This window comes from Temnothorax longispinosus, chromosome 3, assembly GCF_030848805.1.
Source record: "Temnothorax longispinosus isolate EJ_2023e chromosome 3, Tlon_JGU_v1, whole genome shotgun sequence".
Classification (NCBI taxonomy): domain Eukaryota; kingdom Metazoa; phylum Arthropoda; class Insecta; order Hymenoptera; family Formicidae; genus Temnothorax; species Temnothorax longispinosus.
The window spans coordinates 24228941-24252579 of record NC_092360.1 but is presented as its reverse complement, the minus strand read 5'-3'; the positions used below and the strand labels follow the sequence as shown (position 1 = coordinate 24252579).

The following is a 23639-nucleotide window of genomic DNA, read 5'->3' as shown; positions in this document are numbered from 1 at the left end:
GTGATTAGAATGCTATATATTTTTCTGTTTGCTTTATTTAAATTATAATAAAAGTAATAAAAAAGTTATTAAAATAATCGCCGCTTTATACAAACGTTTTGATCTTTTGATTCCAAGGAACGTAAAATTTGTATAAGTAAAGTACTCATAAAATTTTTACGTCGAGAACACTTGGACTTTTTATATGTTTACTTGCAAGTTATAAACTGCTTTTATTTTTCAAGGTAAAATTATAAAGAGTTCAAAAATATGCAAACAGATTCGAACCTATTTGTAAAATACTTAATCTCATCACTAAATTATTAAGATATTATTTGGATAAATTAATCATTTATAGACGATATTATTATGTTAAAACTGATTTTACGACAAAGCTGTTCGAGTTCAAATTGACCCACGCATATAACGCAGTGTATTGCAAGGATATCTACTATTAAAAAAAATCCAAATTTTAGAAATGAAGTGAAGAAATATTGATAATAAAAAATTTCTTTCTTAGAAGTTAATAAATTATGCGATGAGTCCAAAGTAATTTTGAATAATATAGTCTATGAATGTTAAAATCTTATATTTAAAATCGGACTGCAAATACCGCCCTATATAGGATCGATCGCGCGACGAATCGTACCGAGGTATGCCGAGGGCGCGTTCGGACTTGGGCCGGTTTCTTCAAACAATCCCGCTTCTCCGTCGACGTGAAGTTGCCGCGAATCGCGCGCGCTCCCACTCATCGCCATTGTCGTCCGCTACGTTCCGACTCCGGCACGGACATGATAAAAGCTCGCCGCCGTCGCCACACTCGCCACTGGCCAGTCGCCGCAAAACGCCGGAAGACTTGCTTGTAAATCGCGTCGTGTTCAATTCCGCGCCTCGTGCATCCTCGCCTGGACGATTTTACGGTAACTGCAAGAAATCGACCGTCGAGATGGCCTCCCCGATGAGAGATCCCGCCGCGGAACAGCTGAACGATTACAAGAGGAAGCAGCAGGTAAGGAAATCTCGTATCTCTCGCCTTTCTCAACATATCGCGTAGTTGACAGTGATGCTCATTGCTCAATCCTCGTCGTGTCGTGTCACGCAAGATTGATTGCTCGTCCGCAAAGATAAAAAAAACAAGCTCAACTATTTCAGGAGTCTTGTACTTTCGTGTACTTAAACTTTTTTAAGGGGACTGGCAGAGTGAGATTTATCGAAAATAAAGATTTTTTTGAGAATATATTACAAAGAAATGAATTGAAACAGACTTGTCCTGTAACACAATGTTTATTAAAATTATAAAATCATTTATGATCCTAATAAACATTGCGTTAAAGAACAAGTCTCGGCTTTAATTCATTTCTTAATAGTTCCCCCCAAAAACTTTATTTTCGACAAATCTGGCTGCCTAGTCATTTCGTATGTATGCGTGAGCTAGTCGATGTTTATCGAAGCGAGGATGACTCGGCTATTTACAATATATAGACGCAATAGTTGTGGCAATAGCTGTATTAGAGGCATATGTTGGTTTTTCAGCAAAAACGAATATGTCTATTGTGAGTAATGAATTAATTAGCATGTACAATGTCTGCAATGACGTCGTTTTTTATCGATATGCAGTATATGCACGCATTGAATGCAATAATTCGCGTTTAGGCAGTTGCGGTGTAATTATAACTGTGTTGTAATTGTAATTTTGATAGAACGTAGATCTAACAATAAGTATCTAACGATATAAAATTAATTAAATTAATATATTTGAAAAATATTACATTTGCTTGTATATTTAAAAAAAGATTGCAATTTATAGCACTTCTTCATTTTTATATTTTATTTCTTCCGTGAGATGAAAAAATTGAAAAGGAAAACAGAACAGATGGAGACTTATATCTCTCTGCTTGAAATGCTAAATTTCTCTGCTAAAATTAATCTAAATTGTATCTGTATTAATTAATGATGGTTGACGATTAAAATTTGATACTCTTTTATTTTTATTTTATTTCTTCCGTGACGTAAAAGAAGTAAAACGAAAACAAAATAAATGGAAGTTTACTTCTCTGCTTGAATAAAGTTGAGATTAAGATTATCTGAGAAATTTAGTAATTCTGCGATTGAGAAACGTTACTTATTATGTACATATACACACAGGATTAAGAATGCTTTAACTACTTTAACACATATAAATACTTTAACGTGTATCGGAGTGTGAAATGTAAAGCTTTCTGTTTAAATACTCATCGATGATTATTATTTATTCGCGAATGTAAATTAACACTCCATTTTCGAAGCAGCAGAGATGATATTTTGCAATCATGTCAATTTAACGAACAATGATAATATAACAATATAACAGTAATACTATATTTTTTGAATAACCGACAATCGTGATGCGCGAATATTTAGATAAGAAACGTGGGTCACGAGTGTGTCCCAATATGTGCCTATATTCACGTTTATCAACCCTTTGTTTATTAACCTTTATTTAGCATATTTTATCGAATCTTAGCATATGGTGTTTGAGGTCACTGATTGTAAATCTAGTTAAAGTCAAAATTTAAAAAGTCGAATTATGGCTTATACATAACTAAAATTTTATACGTAAAGAGTTTTTAAGCTTTTTATTTCAAATCTGCAGTTAAAATTTAAAAGTTCAAAATAGACCAAGTATTGAAGAAATCTTTGCTATTTTATAAAGAAAAACTCGCTTTTTTAACGTAGTCCAGATAATATAATGAAGATGTATAAGCGAGGAGTCTTAAATGCAAATTGCAAATATAATGTTTCAGCTAAATATAAATAATTTTTTAAAGGACGATGGGTAAAATGGACTACGTTTGGCCTAAAAAGTGTAATGTATAGGTACATGTGTTATGTGTTATACATGTACCTTTACATTTTTTATGCCGTGCCACGTGCTGTGGCATTAAAATTTCATGTATGTTTATTTACGAGCGTTGCACGCATATTCACTGCAACAATATTACTAACTGTTCTTACGTTATTACGTAATAACACTCGCATCGGACAGAACGTTGTGACGTGCAAAAGACATGTCAAAAAGTGGGACAGTCGCATTAAGTAGAATCGTAAACATGATCGATCAAATGCATTATCCTATATACAGGTTGTTCAGTGAAATGCACAGACACGCGCATGAAATAGTTGCGACATATTGTCACGATACTGCACATTTTATTCTGTTTTAAAGGAAATTCATTGAAACTATGTACTATATTGACGACGTCGAATTATTGCGTTTTATTTATTGGAAACATGTTACACTTTTGAAGCTTTCGATTTAGCAGGATTTTCTGCGTTTTAAGGAGCCCCACTTAGGCTTCAAATATTCATTAAGGAAGAAACGAATGCTTTAAAAAGTTAACCTATCGACTTCTGTACTTCGGCTCGGTTACCTTGTATATTCATTTAATGATCACGATTCGCCAAATTAAAAACAAAGCTGTTAACTTTATTTTTATCGCTTTAATTCTCTTATCTCTTGCATAAGCGAAATTTTTACTAGATAAAATATACGATTCGCGATCGCGTATTACATGTTATATCTTATATCATCTCTGATAACGTGCGAAGGTTCGAAAATATTATGTTATCCGATGTGGCACAAGCCCGATATCATAATTTGATATTTTAATTCCCGCGATCCAGATCAATACTATCCTTTATTCTTGAGTTAATTCTTTGAAGAGCTGTATAAGTTCCGCAAAGTTTAATATCTAATATAATTATAACTCAACGAGTGCTTCTGTCGATTCTATAATCTTTATGATAAAAAATTGACCAAAGCGTTATCGATTATACCGAAATATTTGCGATAAACATCTACGATAAATTCTTTTTAACTTTCTTGTATGGATTTAGTTTCAAATAGTCTATGAGAAAGAATCGTGTCCCGAAATCGCTTAAAATTAAAACTCTTGTGTTCATTTCTGTCAATACAGATTAACTTCAATTCCTTTAAAACTGGAAAAATATAAAGAGTAAGTTAAATCGAGATTCAAGTTAATCTATATTGGTAGAAACTGACATTAAAATGTTACTACTAAAAAAAAAACGCTAAATACATCGTCGCGTTTCACTTTTCTTTGACATATATCGGGTGCAACGTATTCAAATACAATATGTTTGACACAGTTTCGTTACGTTGGAATTTCTATATATATGTACACCGATGACCCATTGTTAGCTGAAAAATAAATGTGCACGATAACAGCGATACAAGCTATCAGAAGGATTCAAAGTACGCGATTCCATCAAGATGCGTGAGCGTCGATGTGCACACGCGCAGTAGCTTCCACAAATACTGTTCACCTATTAATAACTTTCTAATAATTACTTTAAGATCTCAACGTTCCCAATATAACTAACATTCACTTTATTATCGCGATATTTTCATGAAAATATACAGGGTGTTTATCGTAACGGTCCGCGCAATTTTTGAGACAATTGCGACAGTTTAAAAAAATATTGTAAGGAAAACATTTATTTATTTCAGGCAAGCCGTAAAAAATTGCAAATATTTTTTTATAAAATAACCCAGGTAGCAAGATGACGTCTTAATGACGTTAGAAACGTATATGACTAAGTCTGTATAAATTGTATCGTGATTAATGATATTCCTCAGTTTGCATACATTGCGCAAGAATATATTTGCTACGTTGTCGAAGGCTAAATCATACTTGCAGAGAACGAGCTCGCAATATCGCATTTTACAGCAAAGTTGCGCGATAAATTTTATTGATATAATTCTGATTGATATTAGAGTGTATACCACAAACGCAGTTTCAGATCTCTCCGATCAATTTTGTATCGTTTTAGAAATTTGTTTTGTTTCGAAGCATTACATTCGCTTTAAGCATTATCAGTGTCCTAAAAACGTCCGACAAAATGCTAATGCTTCTTTATGTCATGCTTATCTGAGGCTCAGAAGATGAAAGCGCTGTAGGTAATAAGAAAATTATCAATATGGAAATTGATACGTATGTATAATTTATTTGAAGAAATTTCAATGTCGCTGCAGACATGTTTTTCTATTCTGGAATGTAACATATATACGAAGTATTAAAATATTAATTATTTTACACTAAAAAAAATGTATCATTTGCAAGAAATAGATTTCTTTGAATTTAGTTTTCTTAATTTAAATAAGTATTGGGTAGATTTAAGAAAACATTTCTTTGAGTTAAAAATATTTTCTTCAATCTAATATACTTCTTTGAATTAAGGAAACTAAATTCAAAGAAATCTATTTTCTTGCAAATAATAAATTTTTTTGTGTATATATAAAAAATTACTAAACTATGCAACGCAAGCACACCGACAGTTATATCTCTTATCATAAGAATTCCTCATGTCACGATTTAGATAATATAAATATTGTAACTTTACGCGAGATGTGTGTGTGTGAGTTCTCACGCAAAAAAAACTCTTGTTTCGATAGACGCATTTTTGCAGGAATTTTTGAAATTAAAATTTAACTTGGATTTGAAAACTCCATAAGATATCAAGGCTCCGGACATAGCCGGGGGGGGGGACGTTCGCTCTTCAGTCAAAGATTTACATTGTTTGAAATCCTGAGGAAAAGGCAAGAATTATTAGAACGTTTAAAGTGTTTGCTCGCACGCAATCGTAATTTATCGCTACACGGCGCTCTTGAGATTTCTCTGTATTAATATTCGCTAACGATTCGCAACCTTTGCCGTGTAGCTTCGGACATTTAATCGTAGAAAATATGACTGCAGTTATTATGACGTCCGTAGATGTGATTAAGAAGCGAGAGTGGCGTCAATTATTTTTTTTGTATTTAACTAAAGCTGCGTCACTGTGGCGTGATGAAGTGCAGATACGGATAAGTTAAAAATATTGTCCAGACGAGCAACATTTTTCTCTAATCACATCTATCAGATTAAACAAATAAAATGGAAGATTAAACTCTCTCAAATCGTTTTATCTCGCGATATCAGCGCGACACACCTCGTCGTAGCGCTCAGGTGATGTCTCTCCGAGACATTTGAAAAGGAAAAATGTGCTTATCCGGGCGTAATTTACATTCTAAAAGACCTAGCAACGATACAGTCGAGTGCATCGAGTCGACAACGACGATTTAAAAACAATATACGCTGTGTCACGTTAGAAAGAAGTTCTCCAGACATTGCGATACGTCCGGCGCGCAATTGTCCGTCAATCTCAAGCCGTGAAATCGCATGGTTAAGCATTCTTTGAAAAAATAACCGATATACCTCTGCATTGCAACTTAATAAACGTTCTGCAGATTAACTAGTAAAACAAAAATAGAAATTAGTCACGATTTCATGCGATGTCCTTGATCCTTGATATACCGCGACTTCCTGAAGTGATAAAATGGATTTCTTTCTTAGACCTTTAGCCAGTGGTAATAATATTATTTATTATTTAATACCTATGTAAGAAAAGATATATGTGTTGTTAATGCGATGTATATTTACAGTATTTAAAATATATTTATTATCTATGTCTTTTATATGTCTATAACAGGCAAATTTTCATTAGAGAGTGTAAAAAGTAACATGGTTAGTATTACTAACACTCTTATTAGTATATATACGCGGACATTTATTACTGTTAGTATTACTATTATAGTACTTTAGTATTATTAGAATTACTAGCACTCTGTTATTAGTATGATGTTAATATAAGATCAGTTATTAGATACAATTAATGTAAACACACTTTAATTAACAGATATATTATCTATAAGAATATTTCTAAAACATAATAACATATCATGTATTTTGTAACATATCACTATAGCTCTAATGAATTAATCAATAGAAAAGAGAGACGAAGTTTACATCTTATGATTATCATTTAAACTGTTAAGTTTGCAATAAGCCTTGTTAAATACATATGATACAAAAAGAACGATGGTCTTTGTGACAGTATGATTTTTGACAGCTGCCAAAAATATTTATCACGTAGAGAGATTTATGTGCATCAGAAAGATGAATCATAATTCTGGAAACATCATTCTCAGAGTAATACGTAATACAACATCTGTGTAACTTAGGATGCTCTTTGCGCTTAACATGTTCTAGTCCCACAGTTAGCTACTGACTTCAAGTAGCTTGCAGCAATTGCTTGCCCAAGATTAGCGTTTTGTAACTAAAGAAATAAAAATAGGGAAACGATAACTGCTGGTACTTTAGTCGTGGACGATAATTGCCGTGACGAGGCGACGAAGTGGGTCGCCGGCTTTTAGATGATAGATATAGGATTTCGAAAGTGCCATTTCTGGCAAATCCCGCACACCTATGATCAACGGGCGAGATTATTTCTATCGCATTAAGATTTTATCGCGATGTTTATCCTATATAAAAAGCTTTCGCACTCACTTCGAGATTGTTCATTAGCGAAATGAGTAGTGACGAAGGTTGTGCGGGCCGACGCGGTTTCTTCCTTACATTTTGGAAAAAAAAGAAAAAGTCTAATCAGGCGCGCGGGAAGACTTCCGACTCTTCCGACTGTGTAACGGAGCCTTTATACAGTTGCTGCTAAGATGATTAGTTGTGGTTAAATAAGCTAATAGAAAATGCCGGCTCGGCAAGCGTGGATGTCGACACACACACACATACACACACAACTCGGTTGCCTCTTATATAATTATATATTTTACTTACATTTTAGTTGAAGAGTAGTTTATTTGCAACATTGATAGTACTGCATCATCATACGAATATCTGCGCTTGCCATCTTGTATATATTGACCAGTTTATTTTTATTTATTATTTTTTCAAAACGTGAGCCAGCTTTTATTTTAAAAGAATTAAGTTGTTCGTTTAATTATATAATATATGTATACTATGCATAGTAATTAAAATTTGACAAGCACCATGCATACAATTTCTCAGACCTAATAACGTCGACCTAATAAAGAATGTTGCAGTAATTAATGATAAAATATATAAAATAAAATCTTACGTAAAAGAGATATGATTAACAAATAATTTTTATTGGAATAATTTTTAATAGAATTCTATAAGCATCGTGATACCATGGTTTTAGTGAAATTGATCAAATCTGCTAACAGTTAACGGAGTTTGTCAACATTCACGAGTATCACGTTGATTATCAGTCGACTATTTATAATTCTCAATTTATTTTTTTACAGAATGAGCCAGCCGTATTACTAACTGCCAATGGAGCGCCCATTGGCGAGAAGCAGGCCAGCCTCACGGTTGGTCCCCGTGGGCCCATGTTGCTGCAAGACTTCGTTTATCTGGACGAAATGTCGCATTTCGCTAGGGAGAGAATTCCCGAACGAGTTGTGCACGCAAAGGGAGCCGGTACGTTCTCTAATTTTCGATACTGATACACATATTATTATTGTACTCAACACACAGACGTGCACATAAATTCTGTTCCTAAAAAGATTTTTTTTATAACTTAAATAAAAAGTATATACATATTGCATAAAATGTATACATATTGAATTGATCAGTTATAATATAAAAATATTTATAACTATTAAAAATGTTCACCAAACAGTCGGGTTTCAAACTCTCGTGACGCACGCAAAACCTCGCACGTAAATCTTAATGAGTATCGACGCTGCCTTCACCAAATCAATCTTTAAAACCTGGATATTTCGATGACATTTAGAGCTTTTTCCTCTAAAATTTAGATTTATATTCTATGAAATATTAAGGTTTTAAAGCCTGATGAAGGCAGTAGAATCGAGATTCTGTGTGCTGCGAGAGTTTGAAGCTCGATTATTTGAAAAAATTTGTAAAATCAAAAAATGGATATTTTTAATAGTTATGATTATTTTTATATTATAATTGGTCAATCTTTGAATAAAATATTTATGAAATAAATCCATTTTTCTTGGAATAGAATTTACAGCACGACCTATGTACATAGGTATCTTTCTACCATTTTTATTATTATCATAATCATTAACTTTATAACTTTTTGTTTTTGTAGGTGCGTTTGGCTACTTCGAAGTTACCCACGACATCACCAAGTATTCTAAAGCCAAAGTGTTTTCCAGCATTGGAAAGAAGACTCCTATTGCTGTAAGGTGCTCCACCGTTGGTGGTGAAAGCGGTTCTGCCGACACTGTTAGGTAATAAATAAAGAAAATGCTAATGCTGTGTGATAGAATATTATTTAATTTTGATGCCGATGATTTAATGAATGTTCGAAGAAGGTAACTATATGTTTCTCACTTGCCTTTTTGCACATCCAGTGTAAAAATGTATGGCAATTAAGTTTTTCTGCATAAACTGGAAAACACACATGAAGTTACATTTTATTTTGACGAGTATATTGAGATAAATACTGCAGTATTTATTATGAATGTTTGCAATACCTTTCTTGTGTATAGGGAATACATACACATGAATCGTTTTTGTGCCGCCCTAGTTAGTTACGGGCGTATCTACATCTATATATCACACTCCAATGTTTTTTGCAGTAGAGTAACTTTTTATCATTTCAATGTGATGCAATCGGGAACATGATTCACAAGGATTGCGCGCTGCACTTTTCAGAATTACGCTTTACTCATCGAATGCAACTAATTCGAGTGGTGAAATATGCGCGATAAAAGTAGAACGCAAAAATTCTTGCGTATGTTTATCTGATTACTATCAGTCTGCTTATTAAGTATATTCTGTTTTTTTTTTTAGAGATCCACGTGGATTCGCCGTAAAATTCTACACCGAAGAGGGTATCTGGGATCTCGTGGGCAACAATACGCCGATCTTCTTTATCAAGGATCCTCTCTTCTTCCCGAGTTTTATACACACGCAGAAGAGAAATCCGGCGACTCATCTGAAGGTTCGATCGAATTTAAAATTATTATCCACAAATTATAGTTTAAAACTTTATTTCTATTATTTAAAATAGTATTTGTGTAAAATATATTTCTCAAGTTATAAAAGCTAAATTTTATATTGTACTACAAAGCCTGTATCAATAAAACCTTTTTTCAGGATGCTGACATGTTCTGGGACTTTATCTCTCTCAGGCCCGAGACGACGCATCAAGTTATGTTTCTCTTTAGCGATCGTGGCATTCCCGACGGGTATCGCCATATGAACGGCTATGGTTCACATACGTTCAAGCTGGTAAACAGCAAGAATGAAATGGTCTATTGCAAATTCCATTACAAGGTGTGTCTTATTTATTAAACCAGAAAAAAGTAACGTGTTATTAGATCTATTCATAATAGTTGTCCGAAAATAAATATTTAATGATTTCAGACTAATCAAGGGATCAAGAATATCCTTGCGGAGAAGGCCGCCGATCTCAGCGCTTCCGATCCTGACTACTCGATCAGAGATCTTTACAATGCTATTGCTAAAGGCAAATATCCATCCTGGACGCTCCATATCCAAGTGATGACCGCTGAACAAGCAAAGACCTTGAAGTGGAATCCGTTTGACCTGACAAAAGTAATTATTCTCTAATCCACTCGATATTCTAGTTTAATAGATATTCTTTTGAAAACTATAAATAACATATTTTCTTACAGGTGTGGCCGCACAAGGAATATCCGCTGATACAGGTGGGCAAATTGGTGCTGGATCGCAATCCCGAGAACTACTTCGCCGACGTGGAACAAATGGCCTTCGATCCGGCACACATGGTACCTGGTATCGAGCCGAGTCCCGATAAGATGCTGCAGGGTCGACTCTTCGCCTACGGCGACACTCACAGGCATCGCCTAGGCCCGAATCATCTCCAGTTACCAGTGAATTGTCCGTACAAGGTAACGTTTTGTAACATCTCAGTCTTTAAGATGTTTTTTAAACATACGTGCTGAGGTCTTAAAATAAACTATAATGGCTTAGTATTTTTATCAGCTATGATAAAGTTTCTGTCCTTTCAGAAAGAAAAATATAAACATTTATCCAAATGATAGTTTTCAATTATCTTTATTCATTTATAATAAAAAAATTACTTTTAACAATTTATAACTTTATGTTTATAAGTTTATATGTTTTAACAATTTATAACTATATAAAATCATATTAATATATAAAAAGATTAAAATCTTGTTATATTTATACAGTATTTTTAGTTATATGTTTAACAGTCAATTTACAATAAAAATCGGATATTACAATTAATAATTGTGATTTAAGTTATTACAGGTGTCACTCGATTGTGATACAATTATTTACTAATATTTAATTGTACTATTACATTAATATATGTATACAGGGTATACGGCATTTAAATTGAGACATTCGAATATCTTGAAAAGAAAGCATTTAAAAGAAAAATGTTCCAGACGAAAGGGAACAAAAATAATGGTAAAATCAACTTTCGAAAAAATCGATTTTACATTTATTTGTTTCCCTTTAGACGATACAACTTTCGTCTGGAACATTTTTCTTTTAAATTCTTTCTTTTCAAGATATTCAAGTATCTCAATTTAAATGCCGCACTCTGTATATTGCTCTGTTTATATATCAAAAACTATTTATAATATTAATATTATTCACGATTAATATTAGATACAATAATTATTAAAATTTAAATGTCAAATAAGGAGCTCTAAGAGTTTTATGTATACATAAAACATCTTAAATAATGGCGACACTAGACGACACGAGTTGAAATGCGAAATACATTCCAAATCAATACTGACAATAATATGGATGGAAATTAACGGGGAATGGTGACTTTTTTGCTGTAACACTGAAGATGATCCAATGTTAGGATCGAAATGTTTAAGACGAAGAAATAAAGATAAAATAAAGCACGAAAATCTTGCGTTGGCTCTCAGAGAGCTCCTTATTTGACATTTGAATTTTAATCTTCTGAGCCATTATATTCGGTTTAATAATTATTAATTATAATTAATCAAGATACAATATTTACATAAATTTTTCGACTAATGCAATATATTGATTTTGTAGGGGATTTCCGCTACGATGCACTACCAACGGGATGGTAACATGCCAATATACAACCATGGTGGCGCACCGAATTATCATCCAAACAGCTTTAATGGGCCGAAGGAGTGCCCAGCCGCTCGCTCGCCGCCGTTCCATGTGAGCGGACATGTGGACCGTCACGATCCTGTAGATGAGGATGACTTTGGTCAGGCCACTGTCTTCTGGAAGAAGATTCTCGATGAGCCAGCCAAAGAGAGACTGGTGCAGAACATGGTCGCGAGTTTGTGCCACGCCTCGACATTCATCGTCGAACGGGCCGTGCGAAACTTTGCTCGGGTGGACGTCGATCTCGCTCAGAGATTGACGGACGGCTTACGCAGCTGCAAAATATATATTAACGCCTTGGGAAAATCGGCCAATCTCTGAAGAGGATATACTCGTCTCTCTCTCTCTTTCGTTTTATACTATAACTGTATAACACGTACTAAATGTTAAATACGTAATTACGATATGTTACATTTATTTTTCGATTAATCGAACATGTTTGTCAGATCTTTGCCGAAAATATTTCTTTCTACACTCTTTAATCGATATTTTCTTCTACAGTTATTGTTTTATAATATTAATACTATTTTACGAGGGTGTAGGTCTAAAGCTATCAATGGTGCCTTTTTACGTAAAAACCGAGCGTTATTCTATTATTTTTTTAGATACTGCGTTTTACAGTAACTATTGATTGTGACGATCTAAACATCTTTAGATTTTATGGCTCTTTTAAAGAAGGGATGTGTTGGGATTTATATGTAAATAAAACTGGAAATTCTTACAAACGAGAGTATTGTACTCTGATATTTCTGTACCGCGTTCCTGGTTTGCCTTATTCGTACAAAAGGATTAAAAAAACGCCTGATTTTACCTTGACGCGAATTCAAGGTAGACGGCGGTGAGTCACGCTGCCAATTAGGGTAACTTGTGCGACAAAGCCATTTCGACTCCATTTAAACTGCATACAAAACGCATCCGCCTTTATCCGTCGTTCCGGAGTCGAGCTGAACGTTTCGCAGTACAATTTACAAAAGGTACGTTATTGCTCAAAATTTCCTTTCTTTAAAAAAGTAGATAAAAAAATCTGACTTTTTTTTTTTCATTTTTCAAGATAATAAATACTCAAGAGTATAATATATAATAGTATATTACTAATATATTATATATATATATATATATATATATATATATATATATATATATATATACATATATATATATATATAAAAGTTATAATTTAATAGGTTAATAATATATTACATTTATTATACATATAAATACTCAAAAGTACATATATGATAAAAAATAAAATATATATGGATATGGGAAATTAGCTAAGAGCTATTTTAAACTCCGATTAACTTAATTACTCGGCGATTAATTTAGAATACAACAAAGTTTCGAACTGTTCATAACTTCTATAATTCGTTGTCCCTGATCGAATCTTTATTCTCCATATAAAACAATAAAACAATAATTCTATTCGTGTATTTAATAAGTCAATCATTAAAATTAATCGGAGTTTAGTCCAAGTCATCCCAAAAGAGATGAATTTAAGGAAAACATTTATAAGATTCTATCGCATAACTTTAATTATTTTATTTAATGCTATACGAATTTAAATCAATTATATTTTTTGACATTTGTCTTTTTATTCTTTCTCCATTTCCGAATCCAGATATTTTTTCTTTTTAATCGTAGAAAATGCAAAAAGTGCAGCTAAATCAGTTCTATTCCTATCCCTCTTTGTTTTCATTGCACCTTGTACACCTCGCCTTCGTTTTTCGTTTCTCTCCAAACACACGTATGTAGTACATACGTCTCATTTTAAGATATAGAAAACGGTGCGTTCTCGAGGAAGTGTTAAATTGAACGGACCCAAAAATCCTCTTGCAACTTTTGTATTTTTCCTTAAATTTAACAATGCATTCATCTCTTTACGGGGAAAAGTGCGGCTCGAAAAAAAAAACAGAGATCACGAGTTTCGGAGCGGAGACGATCGACGCAACGCGCGCGCGACGCCGCGCGTTGCGCGACACTTCCGGCCGAATTTACGCAGCCGACAAGTGCGACAAGTCCCGAGATGTTGTAGGTGCGCACTGCGCGCTGCTCCTTCACAGCTGTTTCCAATTCCAAAAATCCAAATTCTTTGACAGATCGTCGCAGGTCGCGGGACTCGCGGGATGCTGGCCAGCGAGCACGCGCGTTCGCAGACAGATCCGGTGTGCCGGCGGGCCTAGGGCTGTACACTCTCCGTACAGGGTGAGGAAGAGGACTCCTGCGAGTCCTGCGGTGACAGTCGACCGCGGCAGTGCGAGCGATTAACCTGCGTGACTCCGCAATTCTTCCGGTAAGGACGTTCTGCGCGAGGAAGTTGTAGCTTCGCTCGAATCCCATCACGGACATTCTTTTTATAGTTACAGCCTGACCTACTTCTCGTGCTGAAGCGCGACCAGCAGACAGACCCGTGTGTGGATCATGCTCTACGGCTAGTCTTTTAAAATTATATATACATATATATAAATATATATACACACATCGACACTCAGCATTATGCCAGACAGGTACGTCGCCCACGAGTTTTGTTTACATCGTAATCTGGCCGTTACTCCAGTTTTCTTCTCTGTCTTAGGAGCAGAATTTTACAAATTTCAAGCTTTTTTTAAAAAAAAGAAGTCTTAAGAAGTCTTGATGTAATGTGACATTCAATTAGCATTATAAGTATTAGTGACCGATTCATTTCCCAGGTAGCAGAGCGACGTCAAATGACGTATTAATTCCGTCTTAATGACGTCTCTAACGTCATTAAGACGTCTTTAGACGTCATCTTGCTACCTGGGTTTTTATCTTGCTATAATTGATATTTTTCGATCTGTGAGAAGTACCTATAATTGGGATGAATAGAATACATGTGATTTGGTCATGCCTTGCCAGGAACAAAGTGTTGGTCGGTGCCGGAGTAATATGGGGCGTGACCTTTTGCTGTCTTTTGTTTAGTCGCAAGTTGAGACCCACAACATTGTTAAATTTCATCCCTGCTATATTATATCGGTCAGTTCTTCTTTGTCCGATAACAATTCAGAGTGTTTACAGGCTCTTGCTGTTACTAATCACAAAGAAAAAAATTTGAAATCTATAAATGTTGCTCTCTGTGACATTTAGCTAAACACAACAGTCCACAAGCTATATTATATTTTTATTTTAACGATTATTTCAAACTTTAGTTGCATCATCTTATTGGTCTTCGTACTTAGTTTTTTATCTTAATAACGCATTTATAAAATGTCGCTGGCATTATTGATTTTGTTATTAATCATAAGACGATTTTGCATATCTAATATTGCCATCATAGCCATTTAACTAAATGTAACAGTCAACAAATTATATTACATTTTTGTTCCTTGATTATTTAAAATTTGGATTGACTTATCTTACTGGTCTTTCGTCTTTCTACTTGTATTTTATATTATGAACTACTTAGAAACTACTGATTTGTTACTAATCATAAAAATTTTATATATAGCTAAATGTAACAATCAATAAGTTGTATTAAATTATTGTGAGATAATTTTTATCAATGATATAAAAGAGGATCTTATATTATTGATATAAGTTATCACACATTTAGTTAAATATAATGCAACAGTCAGTTTAGGCATTTAGCTAAAAATAACAGTCAACAACCCATATTACATTATCGTGAAATAATTGACCAATAACATAAAATTGGATTTTATATTATTGATAAAAATTATCATTTAAACAATTATTTAAACATAACAGTCAATGTAAGCATTCAACTGAATATAATGGTCAACAAGTTATATTACATTATCGTGAGATAATTTTTATCAGTAACATAAAATCTCCTACTCCTTAATAGTTATTCTAAACTCAAATTAAGCTATCTTTTTACTTATTTTTCATTTTATAAACACGTTACTTATAAAACTTGACGCTTGTTATACAGCAATCAAAAAATGAAGAATGAGGATGAACAGAAGCATAACCCAAATGACGCTGGTACATCAACGAACTGTGATACTAATGTAGATACGACTGTGCAAAATGAAATTCAAAATAGGTATGTAGTTAGAATCTACAGCAAATATATGACAAAAACGACATTTTGTCATTACGAGTCATTACGATTAATGTTTCACGAAGATTATGTTACATCTCTCTCTCTCTCATACATGGTTTATCTTTTACCCATATTTTTTGTGTTAACGCAGGCAACCGACGCCAAATTTTATGATGGGTGGATTAACAGGAGCGTCACCACCTAAATTTGTGTCTTTCGACGAAATTGTAAAAGCTGCTAATGGAATGAAAAATATGGCCTTAGCACACGAAATTGCGGTAGATAAGAATTTTCAGTTGCAAAAATTGGAGGAAGACGGTAGTTTTCATAGGCGAGTAAAAGAAATAATGCACAAAGCTTTTTGGAATTTGTTAGCGGAGCAGTTGGCCGAGGATCCACCAGATTATTCGCAAGCACTGGTTTTAATGAAAGAAATTAAAGAAGTAATACATCACTTTTGTTCTATGACGACAAAAGAAAGCGTCAAACAATATGTAACAATATGTTCTCTACTTGTTTCAGTCACTGGATGAACTCGTACCACTGCATAACGCGAAGATCAAAGAAAATATTAGAGAAGTGCTTGATTTAGATTTGATCAGACAACAAGCGGAGAAAGGCGTATTAGATTTTCGCCATTACGGGCAATATATAATCTCTGTTATGGGTAAAATATGCGCCCCGGTGAGAGACGAGAAAATCAAAGAGCTCTCGCAGCAGACAGACATCGTTGAGACGTTCAAGGGCGTCATGGAATTGTTGCAATTAATGAGATTGGATTTGGCAAATTTTACCATTACAATGATGAGGCCAAATATCATTGCCTCGAGCATCGAGTATGAGAAAGCAAAGTTTGCCGAATTTTTAAAGATTAATTCAAACGGCTTACAATACACAGAAAGATGGTTATTGAGACATTTCGAGCCAGAGAAAATCGCAGGCTCATCGAGCGACGGTGCCAATACTGTAAGACAAATTACTCATTCTTTATTGACAGAGGCATACCTCGATCTTCTGGAGTGGGATTTCAATCCAGACGCAGAGGTATGGGAATATCTTATCAAAATATAGGATTTTATATTGTATATTCGATAAGTTTATTATAAATAGGACGATTTTCATTTAGACATTGATGTTGGATCAAGGAAGACTTCTGGAATTGCGTGACATAACCAGTAGGTTGAGCGTCGTTGGTTCTGTGATATTATTGGTTAATAATACAATTGGTGCACCAATTCATGGGGTTTCGAGCCTTAAGAAGAATATTAAGGAACATTTGAACGCACTGTTGGATTCTGTACATTCGAACAAGTACGTTAAGTTATAATTGAAAACAAGTTATAATAAAATATATTATTTTTTACGTATATAGCTCACATTATTTCAATTTATATTGAACCATATTCAAAATTATTAATATGATTTTTACTTTTGCTATAGAGAGCTAGAAGCTGCAATGCCAAATATCGTACTACAAGTAAAAACAGATGTGAAAACAACATTACGAGAAGTCAACGCTCCCGAGTTGTCACCAGAATTAGAAACGCTATTAGGAGGTCAAATAGCCGATCTTGTAGATACAAAACATAAGATCAGATATCTCGTCAGTAAGTGTAAAAATGGCTTTGACACTTTTAACTATAAAATGACTAACACTTTTGACTATAAAATATGTTGTTTTAGGTCTACGTATTAGACAGTTCCTACAAAAAATCATTCAATCGCAATCCACTGCACCCCAACAAGTACCACTGGGCCTCTCCTCGCTGCAAGAAGAGTTAGCGGCCATTGCTGCCCGATTTGTAATACTTGTTTCGCATAATCGCAGCGTATTTTGCGAGTATTATCAAGATATTGTTGCAAACGCGCTTGCGAAAAGCGACGTTGACAATAATAAAGAGATACATGGAACACAGACTATGGAATTGTAAAAAGGAATAAATGTTAATATAAATAATGTTAATATACTCGAATCTCGCTATGTTCGTTTTCGAGATATTATTTCGTTATGTCGAGATTATCTGGTAATAACGAACAAATTGAGTTTCTCTCAATAAATCATCGCTACGCATCTCTTTTATAAAGGAAGACTTAGAACCGAACACCAATTTCGATGAAACTTGGCAAGATTTACAGAGAAAGTTTCCGAATGTAATGATACCCCCATTTGGGTGCCTGTCAACCATTTCTTATAAATATTTTAATAATAAATTTAGTAGCGTAGTGGATATGGTAACTGATTCATAATTTGTAGATTCGAGTTTAAACCTCACAATCAATTAATTTTTTTTATTATTTAATAATATTTTATGATTAAAATAATTGTTAATATAATGAAATAAATTATTTTAATATAAAAAATTTATATTATATAAATTATAATATAAATAGTCATAATATAAAATCTTTATATCATGACGAATTGAGGCATATCCACTATGCAACAAATATTTATATGTGAGTGTCCTAATAAACTCTATTCTAAAGACGCTACTAAATTTATTATTGAAATATCTCTGAAATGGTTGATTGTCTGCACTTAAATAGGGATGATTATATTCAGGGAAACTTACTTTGTAAATCTTGCCAAGTCTCAACGAAATTAGTGGAGTACAGTTCTTTTCCATGTTAGTAATAGAAATCTTTTTCGAGCGCTACATTGAGACACGCTATATCGAGGTGCGAGTGTATATAATTTTTCATATTTATGTCCATTTAATTGCATAATGGACGATATTCGTAAATTGTATATTACATGATTAACAAGATAGAAAAAAATGTCTGTATTTTTTACTATCATTCACGATTGCGACGATCATGATCATTAACACCAAACAGTAACATAGCTATATTTTTTATTTCTTTTTAATATGTTATTTACAGGACTTAGTAACAAGTTATTACTAACAACTTGTTAGTAATATAATACATTGGCTAAATTAATGGTATATGACGTCTTTCAATTTGTTCGTGTTTTTTAACAGCTTTGTTAAATAATAAATTAGTATATTTGATTACAAAAAATTATGTGTAGTAAATATATGTAAAATATACGTGTAAATATGTTCATGATTGCAATACAGATGTTTTTAATCGCTAAAGTAAATTTTATACTGTTATTACAAAAATAAAAAAAAAGATAATTTAGTTCTATCATACTTTACAACACTTTACATTTTCAAATTTTTTCTCGATCTCACTAATGATGCCTGTACCGTTTTACATTCAGCATGAATAAGTCTAATCGATCTTATAAACTTGAATAAAAACACTTATTAAGCAGATTTTATTATTAAGCAGATAGTCTTTTATTAGTCTGTATTAAAAAATTAACATAAATTTAAAATAAATAAAATAAAACTATAAATATATGCATTGGTAGCATCCATTATCCTTTTAGTACTTCAAGTTGATGTAGCGTTAAGGCAACTTTAAATTCTTTATATAATCCTCAAAGGTTGCAATGTGTTGTTTCTTTAGAAAACTTTGAAATCCTAAAAGTAGAAACATTTTGTTTAAATCTGTTTTTACTCTTAATTCCACAGATTGTTTTTCTTATCGTTTTATTTCTTCAATTTATAGACTTACCTATAAACAAGTGCTGTAGCTGCTCAGTCGGTGGAAATAAACTTGACAATGTCTTCAATAATTCGTCAAAATCGCCACTTTGCGTATAACTTTGTATCATAATTGCAAATATTTTATAATCATTCGCTGATAATGCCCGTTTTACCTATGAGCATTATTTCTGTTTAGATGGCATAACTTTTTACACAAAGGTAATCGAATTGTCAGTACTTACGTCCTTTAAATATTGTTTTCCCAGTGCCTTTTTATCATCTTTACTCGTGTCATTTTGTATAAAATTTTGTGTGGAATTACTTTCAGGAACTGTTAATGAAGAAGTTGAAGGAGCGGAAAAATAAGAATCAATTCCAGGTGATATGATATTAATTTTTCTTCTTTTTGCAACTGGTTCTTCGAATCGATGTTTTGCTAATTCGCACGTACTCTGATTATCTTTTAATTTACAAGCAAAATTGACCACAGATTGCGGTTTCGCTAATTGTTTGTCCTTTGCATTTTCATCTAGATACATATCTATGCTAAAACTATTCTTGGTCGACTCTTCTGTCGCAGAATTATTCTGCATCTTTTGTCTGAGAGAGTGAGATACTGTTGTTTCAAAGGTAGCACCCACAGCAGGTAGTGATATATCATCAATGTTCCCATATTGCGCACGAGTGATACTAGGTTGCGGCAGCTGAAATTATTGGTAATAATTTAATGGTATAAGTTAAAACATATCTCATTAATTAGATTTTAATAATTACACTTAGTTTAAATAAAAACTTACTGTACTCTCCGCGTTTCTAAAAAATTCTCGTAACTCCCTTGTGATCATCCCAAAATTGGTAAACTTTTTTACATACGGTCTAAGCCAAGCGGACAATTGTTTCTTGAAGTTTGGATTTTCAAACCTACAATCGCATAGCACCACAGCGCCATAATCACTTTTGTGTCTTATTATCCTGCCAATAGCTTGATTAACAGCTCGGGATGCTTCAAGTTGATACCATTCTTGTCCAGTTAGGCTCTGAATATTAAATTCGTTCATCAATCTTATTAGATCTTATAATCAAGTTATTATTTTTAGCAAAGTTAAAGTATCTATAATTTATACCTCTTTTTGTGTAGCCCTTATTTCCTCCAAATATCTTTGCTTCAGCATAATTCGCGGATCCTTTAAGGGCGGAAATGGTAGACCAATGATTAATACGGCCCTACCGTTTGCATTAGCAAAATCCAGACCTTCGCTGACTTTTCCTCTGCATACCGCCATAAAAACAGCCCCCTTGCAAGACGGGTCTCTAATTTTTTGGTAATACTCATTCATCACATTAACAAATCCCTCTTTAGAGTTGGGCTCTACATAAATGGGCTGTTATACAGTAATTAATTTGATATATATGTATACACATCATAAAATACATTATTTTGTAATGAGGATGCTAAATATTTCTTACCTTACGTTCAGCAATCTGCGTCCACAAACCCATATTCTGCCACTCGTCCCTGCACTTCCTCATGATTGGATACGAAGGAAAGAATATTAACAACCCGTGGGGAACAATGCAGCTAAAGTTATACACTGCTCTTCCGAGAGACGCAATATACTTTGGATCATTTCTGTATATAATAGAAACTATAATAGAGAAACTCATTTAAATTATTATAATTATTTATTTCATCAATAGCAGCATTTACCTTGTGTTGTAAGACGAATTAAGTGGATGATTATCCGGTCCCTGACTAAGAACGCCAACACATACTTGTTCCTTCGTTACTATATGCGGATTTTCCAATTGGACTGAGATTGGTATACCGAGTTCCGATATGAACGGTTTTAACGGAGACAACGTGCCGCTTGTGAGCACTACCGAACGTATTCCTTGCTCCACCATTTGTTCCATACTGTAAAATATGTTTGTTATAAGATTTACATTAATTAAGATAATGTTATTAATGATATTTTTTCATTAAGCAAATTTATACCCAAAACCAGGACTGAAACACCAGTAACTAATGAGTTTTCCGTCTGTTTTAGTTGTCTTTTTGCTCTCCCAGACATCAGTTTTATAATTCTTCTTTTGCTCTTCCATTTGTATGTGGACTTTGTAGCAACGTTTCACTTTTTCCTTGTGACGTGCAATAGAGGCACCGCTATTGAAAGCAGTCCTCAGTAAATCGCTGAACTTTTGCAGTGCATTCCCTTTCCTTGCAAATGGCGAAGTGCTGGTAGTTGTCAGATATAAAATAATCTTGTCTAACTTCTCTACCACAATTTGTTCCTTACCATGTGTTAACTGTTACAAAAATTACACTATAACCACAAGTAACGTGCATATATATTATTCTAATAAATTCATTTAAGATTAAAAGTCCCGTACATCAACTTTCTCAAGTAATTCAAAAATAAATCCACCGGGAAAAGTATCTCCCTCACTACGGTTTTTTAATTCAATAGAGTCGATTGTTTTTTCCAATTCCAAAAACATTGCTTTCAAGATGCATAGATCTTCTGCTGTAAAATCTTTCTGAACATTATTCTCCGATAGAAAATCGTTCTGCTGATCCGAGTCCTTAGCCACATCTTGCATTACCGCAGTTACTTCGTCAATACACATTGCAACATCCGTACTGCTTATCTATACAGATACATACAAATATAAAATATATAAAGAGTTGAAGGAAACAATCTTGTTTCTTATACCTGTAACGATGCTGCTTCTTCACAAACTTTTTCAACATTGTGAGCCTCGTCCAATAAAACTACAGTATTTTGTAAATCTATACCCTGTGACCTTCGCGTCTTAGGATCCAGTAGATAATTGTAAGGCATAAAAATGATATCTGCACTCTGCTTCAATTCCTTTGCCAAAAAGTATGGGCAACATTTGTGCTTCTGCCCGACTTTAACTAAATCCTCTATGTCTAGCACCTCCTGTTTAAAGACAGGATCATCTTTTCTAAAGAACATTTAAAAATTGATATGATATATCCACTACTCTGCTTTGATAAAAAAAAATCATCGAAATACACACAAGTAAGACCCACCTGGTCTCCACGTTATTGAAATAAAAACAAGTTCTTGATTTTACTTTAGAATGGCACATATGTATCTTGTTAAAAGTACTCGTCTCTTTCGAAACTTCTGGATGAATGCACAGCTGATCTCGGGACCCCAGCACAGCGGTGGCCACATGCTTGTACGACGTCTTCTTCAATTCATGCATAGCCTGAGACAATTGAGAATGCGTCCGAGATGCATAAATGATTTTGGGCATAGCCCAGCCAAAACTTTGAACATTGTCCGGTACTCCTGCCGCTTTCTCAAGTCCACTGGTTAAGTGTTTAAAAAAATGTCCGCCAAAGTCTTTCTTTTCTATTGCACCTGCTATCACTTGCGCCTGTAACTGAGCTTTCTTTGTCAACAGCCAGCTTAAGGAAGAACACAAAAGGCTCAGAGTCTTTCCGGTACCTGTGTGAAATATTTATAACATTTGTTTAATTACAAATCTGTTTAAAAGTTAGTAAAATAGATTTGATAGCGATTAAATAAAATCCACTTAAAAAGGAAAAAAATTAATGAAATGGACAGATGAAATGTATTAATCTAACTAAAAGTTATCTTAAGTTTTTCAACTTTTTCAACTCAAACAATTTTTCCCAAGTTGGAAATAAAATTACATTAAAATGCTTAAAATATATTACATTTCTTTCCTTGTTAAACAGGGTCTTAAATTATTAAAAATTTGTTCTTAATGTAATTTATTTCTCAGGAATTCGCTTATTCTTTTAAATAATCAACGTGCACACGGATGTACATACCTGTCGGCGACTCCAAGACACCGTGCTGGCTATTTTGCAGGCATTCTATCACTTTTCTCATATACTCCTCCTGCACGGGATACGGTTTAAAGGGAAAGCTGACGACAATATCGTTAATCGTGACATCGGGCATCTCGAGGATTTGATCGAAAAACGCGACAGAACACAGAACTCCGTATACATACACCGCTTCCCGCCAGAATGAAAAATCTAACCTAAACCAGAGAGAAACCTGA

General features: G+C 33.7%; 3 protein-coding genes across 5 annotated transcripts; 2 read left to right on the top strand and 1 right to left on the bottom strand.

Annotated features, from left to right (window-relative positions):
• Positions 1-776: 776 nt before the first annotated feature.
• LOC139810384 (catalase-like) lies at positions 777-12717 on the top strand. Its single transcript, XM_071773887.1, has 8 exons — positions 777-988; positions 8141-8315; positions 8956-9097; positions 9663-9813; positions 9969-10148; positions 10239-10430; positions 10511-10747; positions 11904-12717. Exons 1-8 carry the CDS (start codon positions 926-928, stop codon positions 12306-12308), a joined length of 1545 nt encoding a protein of 514 aa, XP_071629988.1. The 5' UTR covers positions 777-925; the 3' UTR covers positions 12309-12717.
• Positions 12718-13867: 1150 nt separating this feature from the next.
• Positions 13868-19382, top strand: LOC139810386 (T-complex protein 11-like protein 1). 3 transcript variants are annotated; one of them, XM_071773889.1, is made up of 10 exons: positions 13868-14019; positions 14084-14277; positions 14345-14491; positions 14862-14978; positions 15898-16011; positions 16163-16454; positions 16534-17055; positions 17138-17322; positions 17452-17618; positions 17695-19382. In XM_071773889.1, exons 3-10 carry the CDS (start codon positions 14481-14483, stop codon positions 17940-17942), a joined length of 1656 nt encoding a protein of 551 aa, XP_071629990.1. In that variant the 5' UTR covers positions 13868-14019; positions 14084-14277; positions 14345-14480; the 3' UTR covers positions 17943-19382. The 3 variants fall into 3 exon arrangements, with proteins under 3 accessions (XP_071629990.1, XP_071629989.1, XP_071629991.1); XM_071773888.1 differs by having other exon boundaries at positions 13949-14277; XM_071773890.1 differs by lacking the exon at positions 14862-14978 and having other exon boundaries at positions 13953-14277.
• On the bottom strand, positions 19296-23633 carry Rtel1 (Regulator of telomere elongation helicase 1). Its single transcript, XM_071773886.1, has 12 exons — positions 23404-23633; positions 22630-23053; positions 22286-22541; positions 21963-22220; positions 21568-21878; positions 21280-21486; positions 21039-21201; positions 20696-20953; positions 20369-20608; positions 19814-20275; positions 19600-19744; positions 19296-19505 (listed from the first exon to the last, which is right to left on the bottom strand). Exons 1-12 carry the CDS (start codon positions 23534-23536, stop codon positions 19432-19434), a joined length of 2931 nt encoding a protein of 976 aa, XP_071629987.1. The 5' UTR covers positions 23537-23633; the 3' UTR covers positions 19296-19431.
• Between the last annotated feature and the right edge of the window lie 6 nt (positions 23634-23639).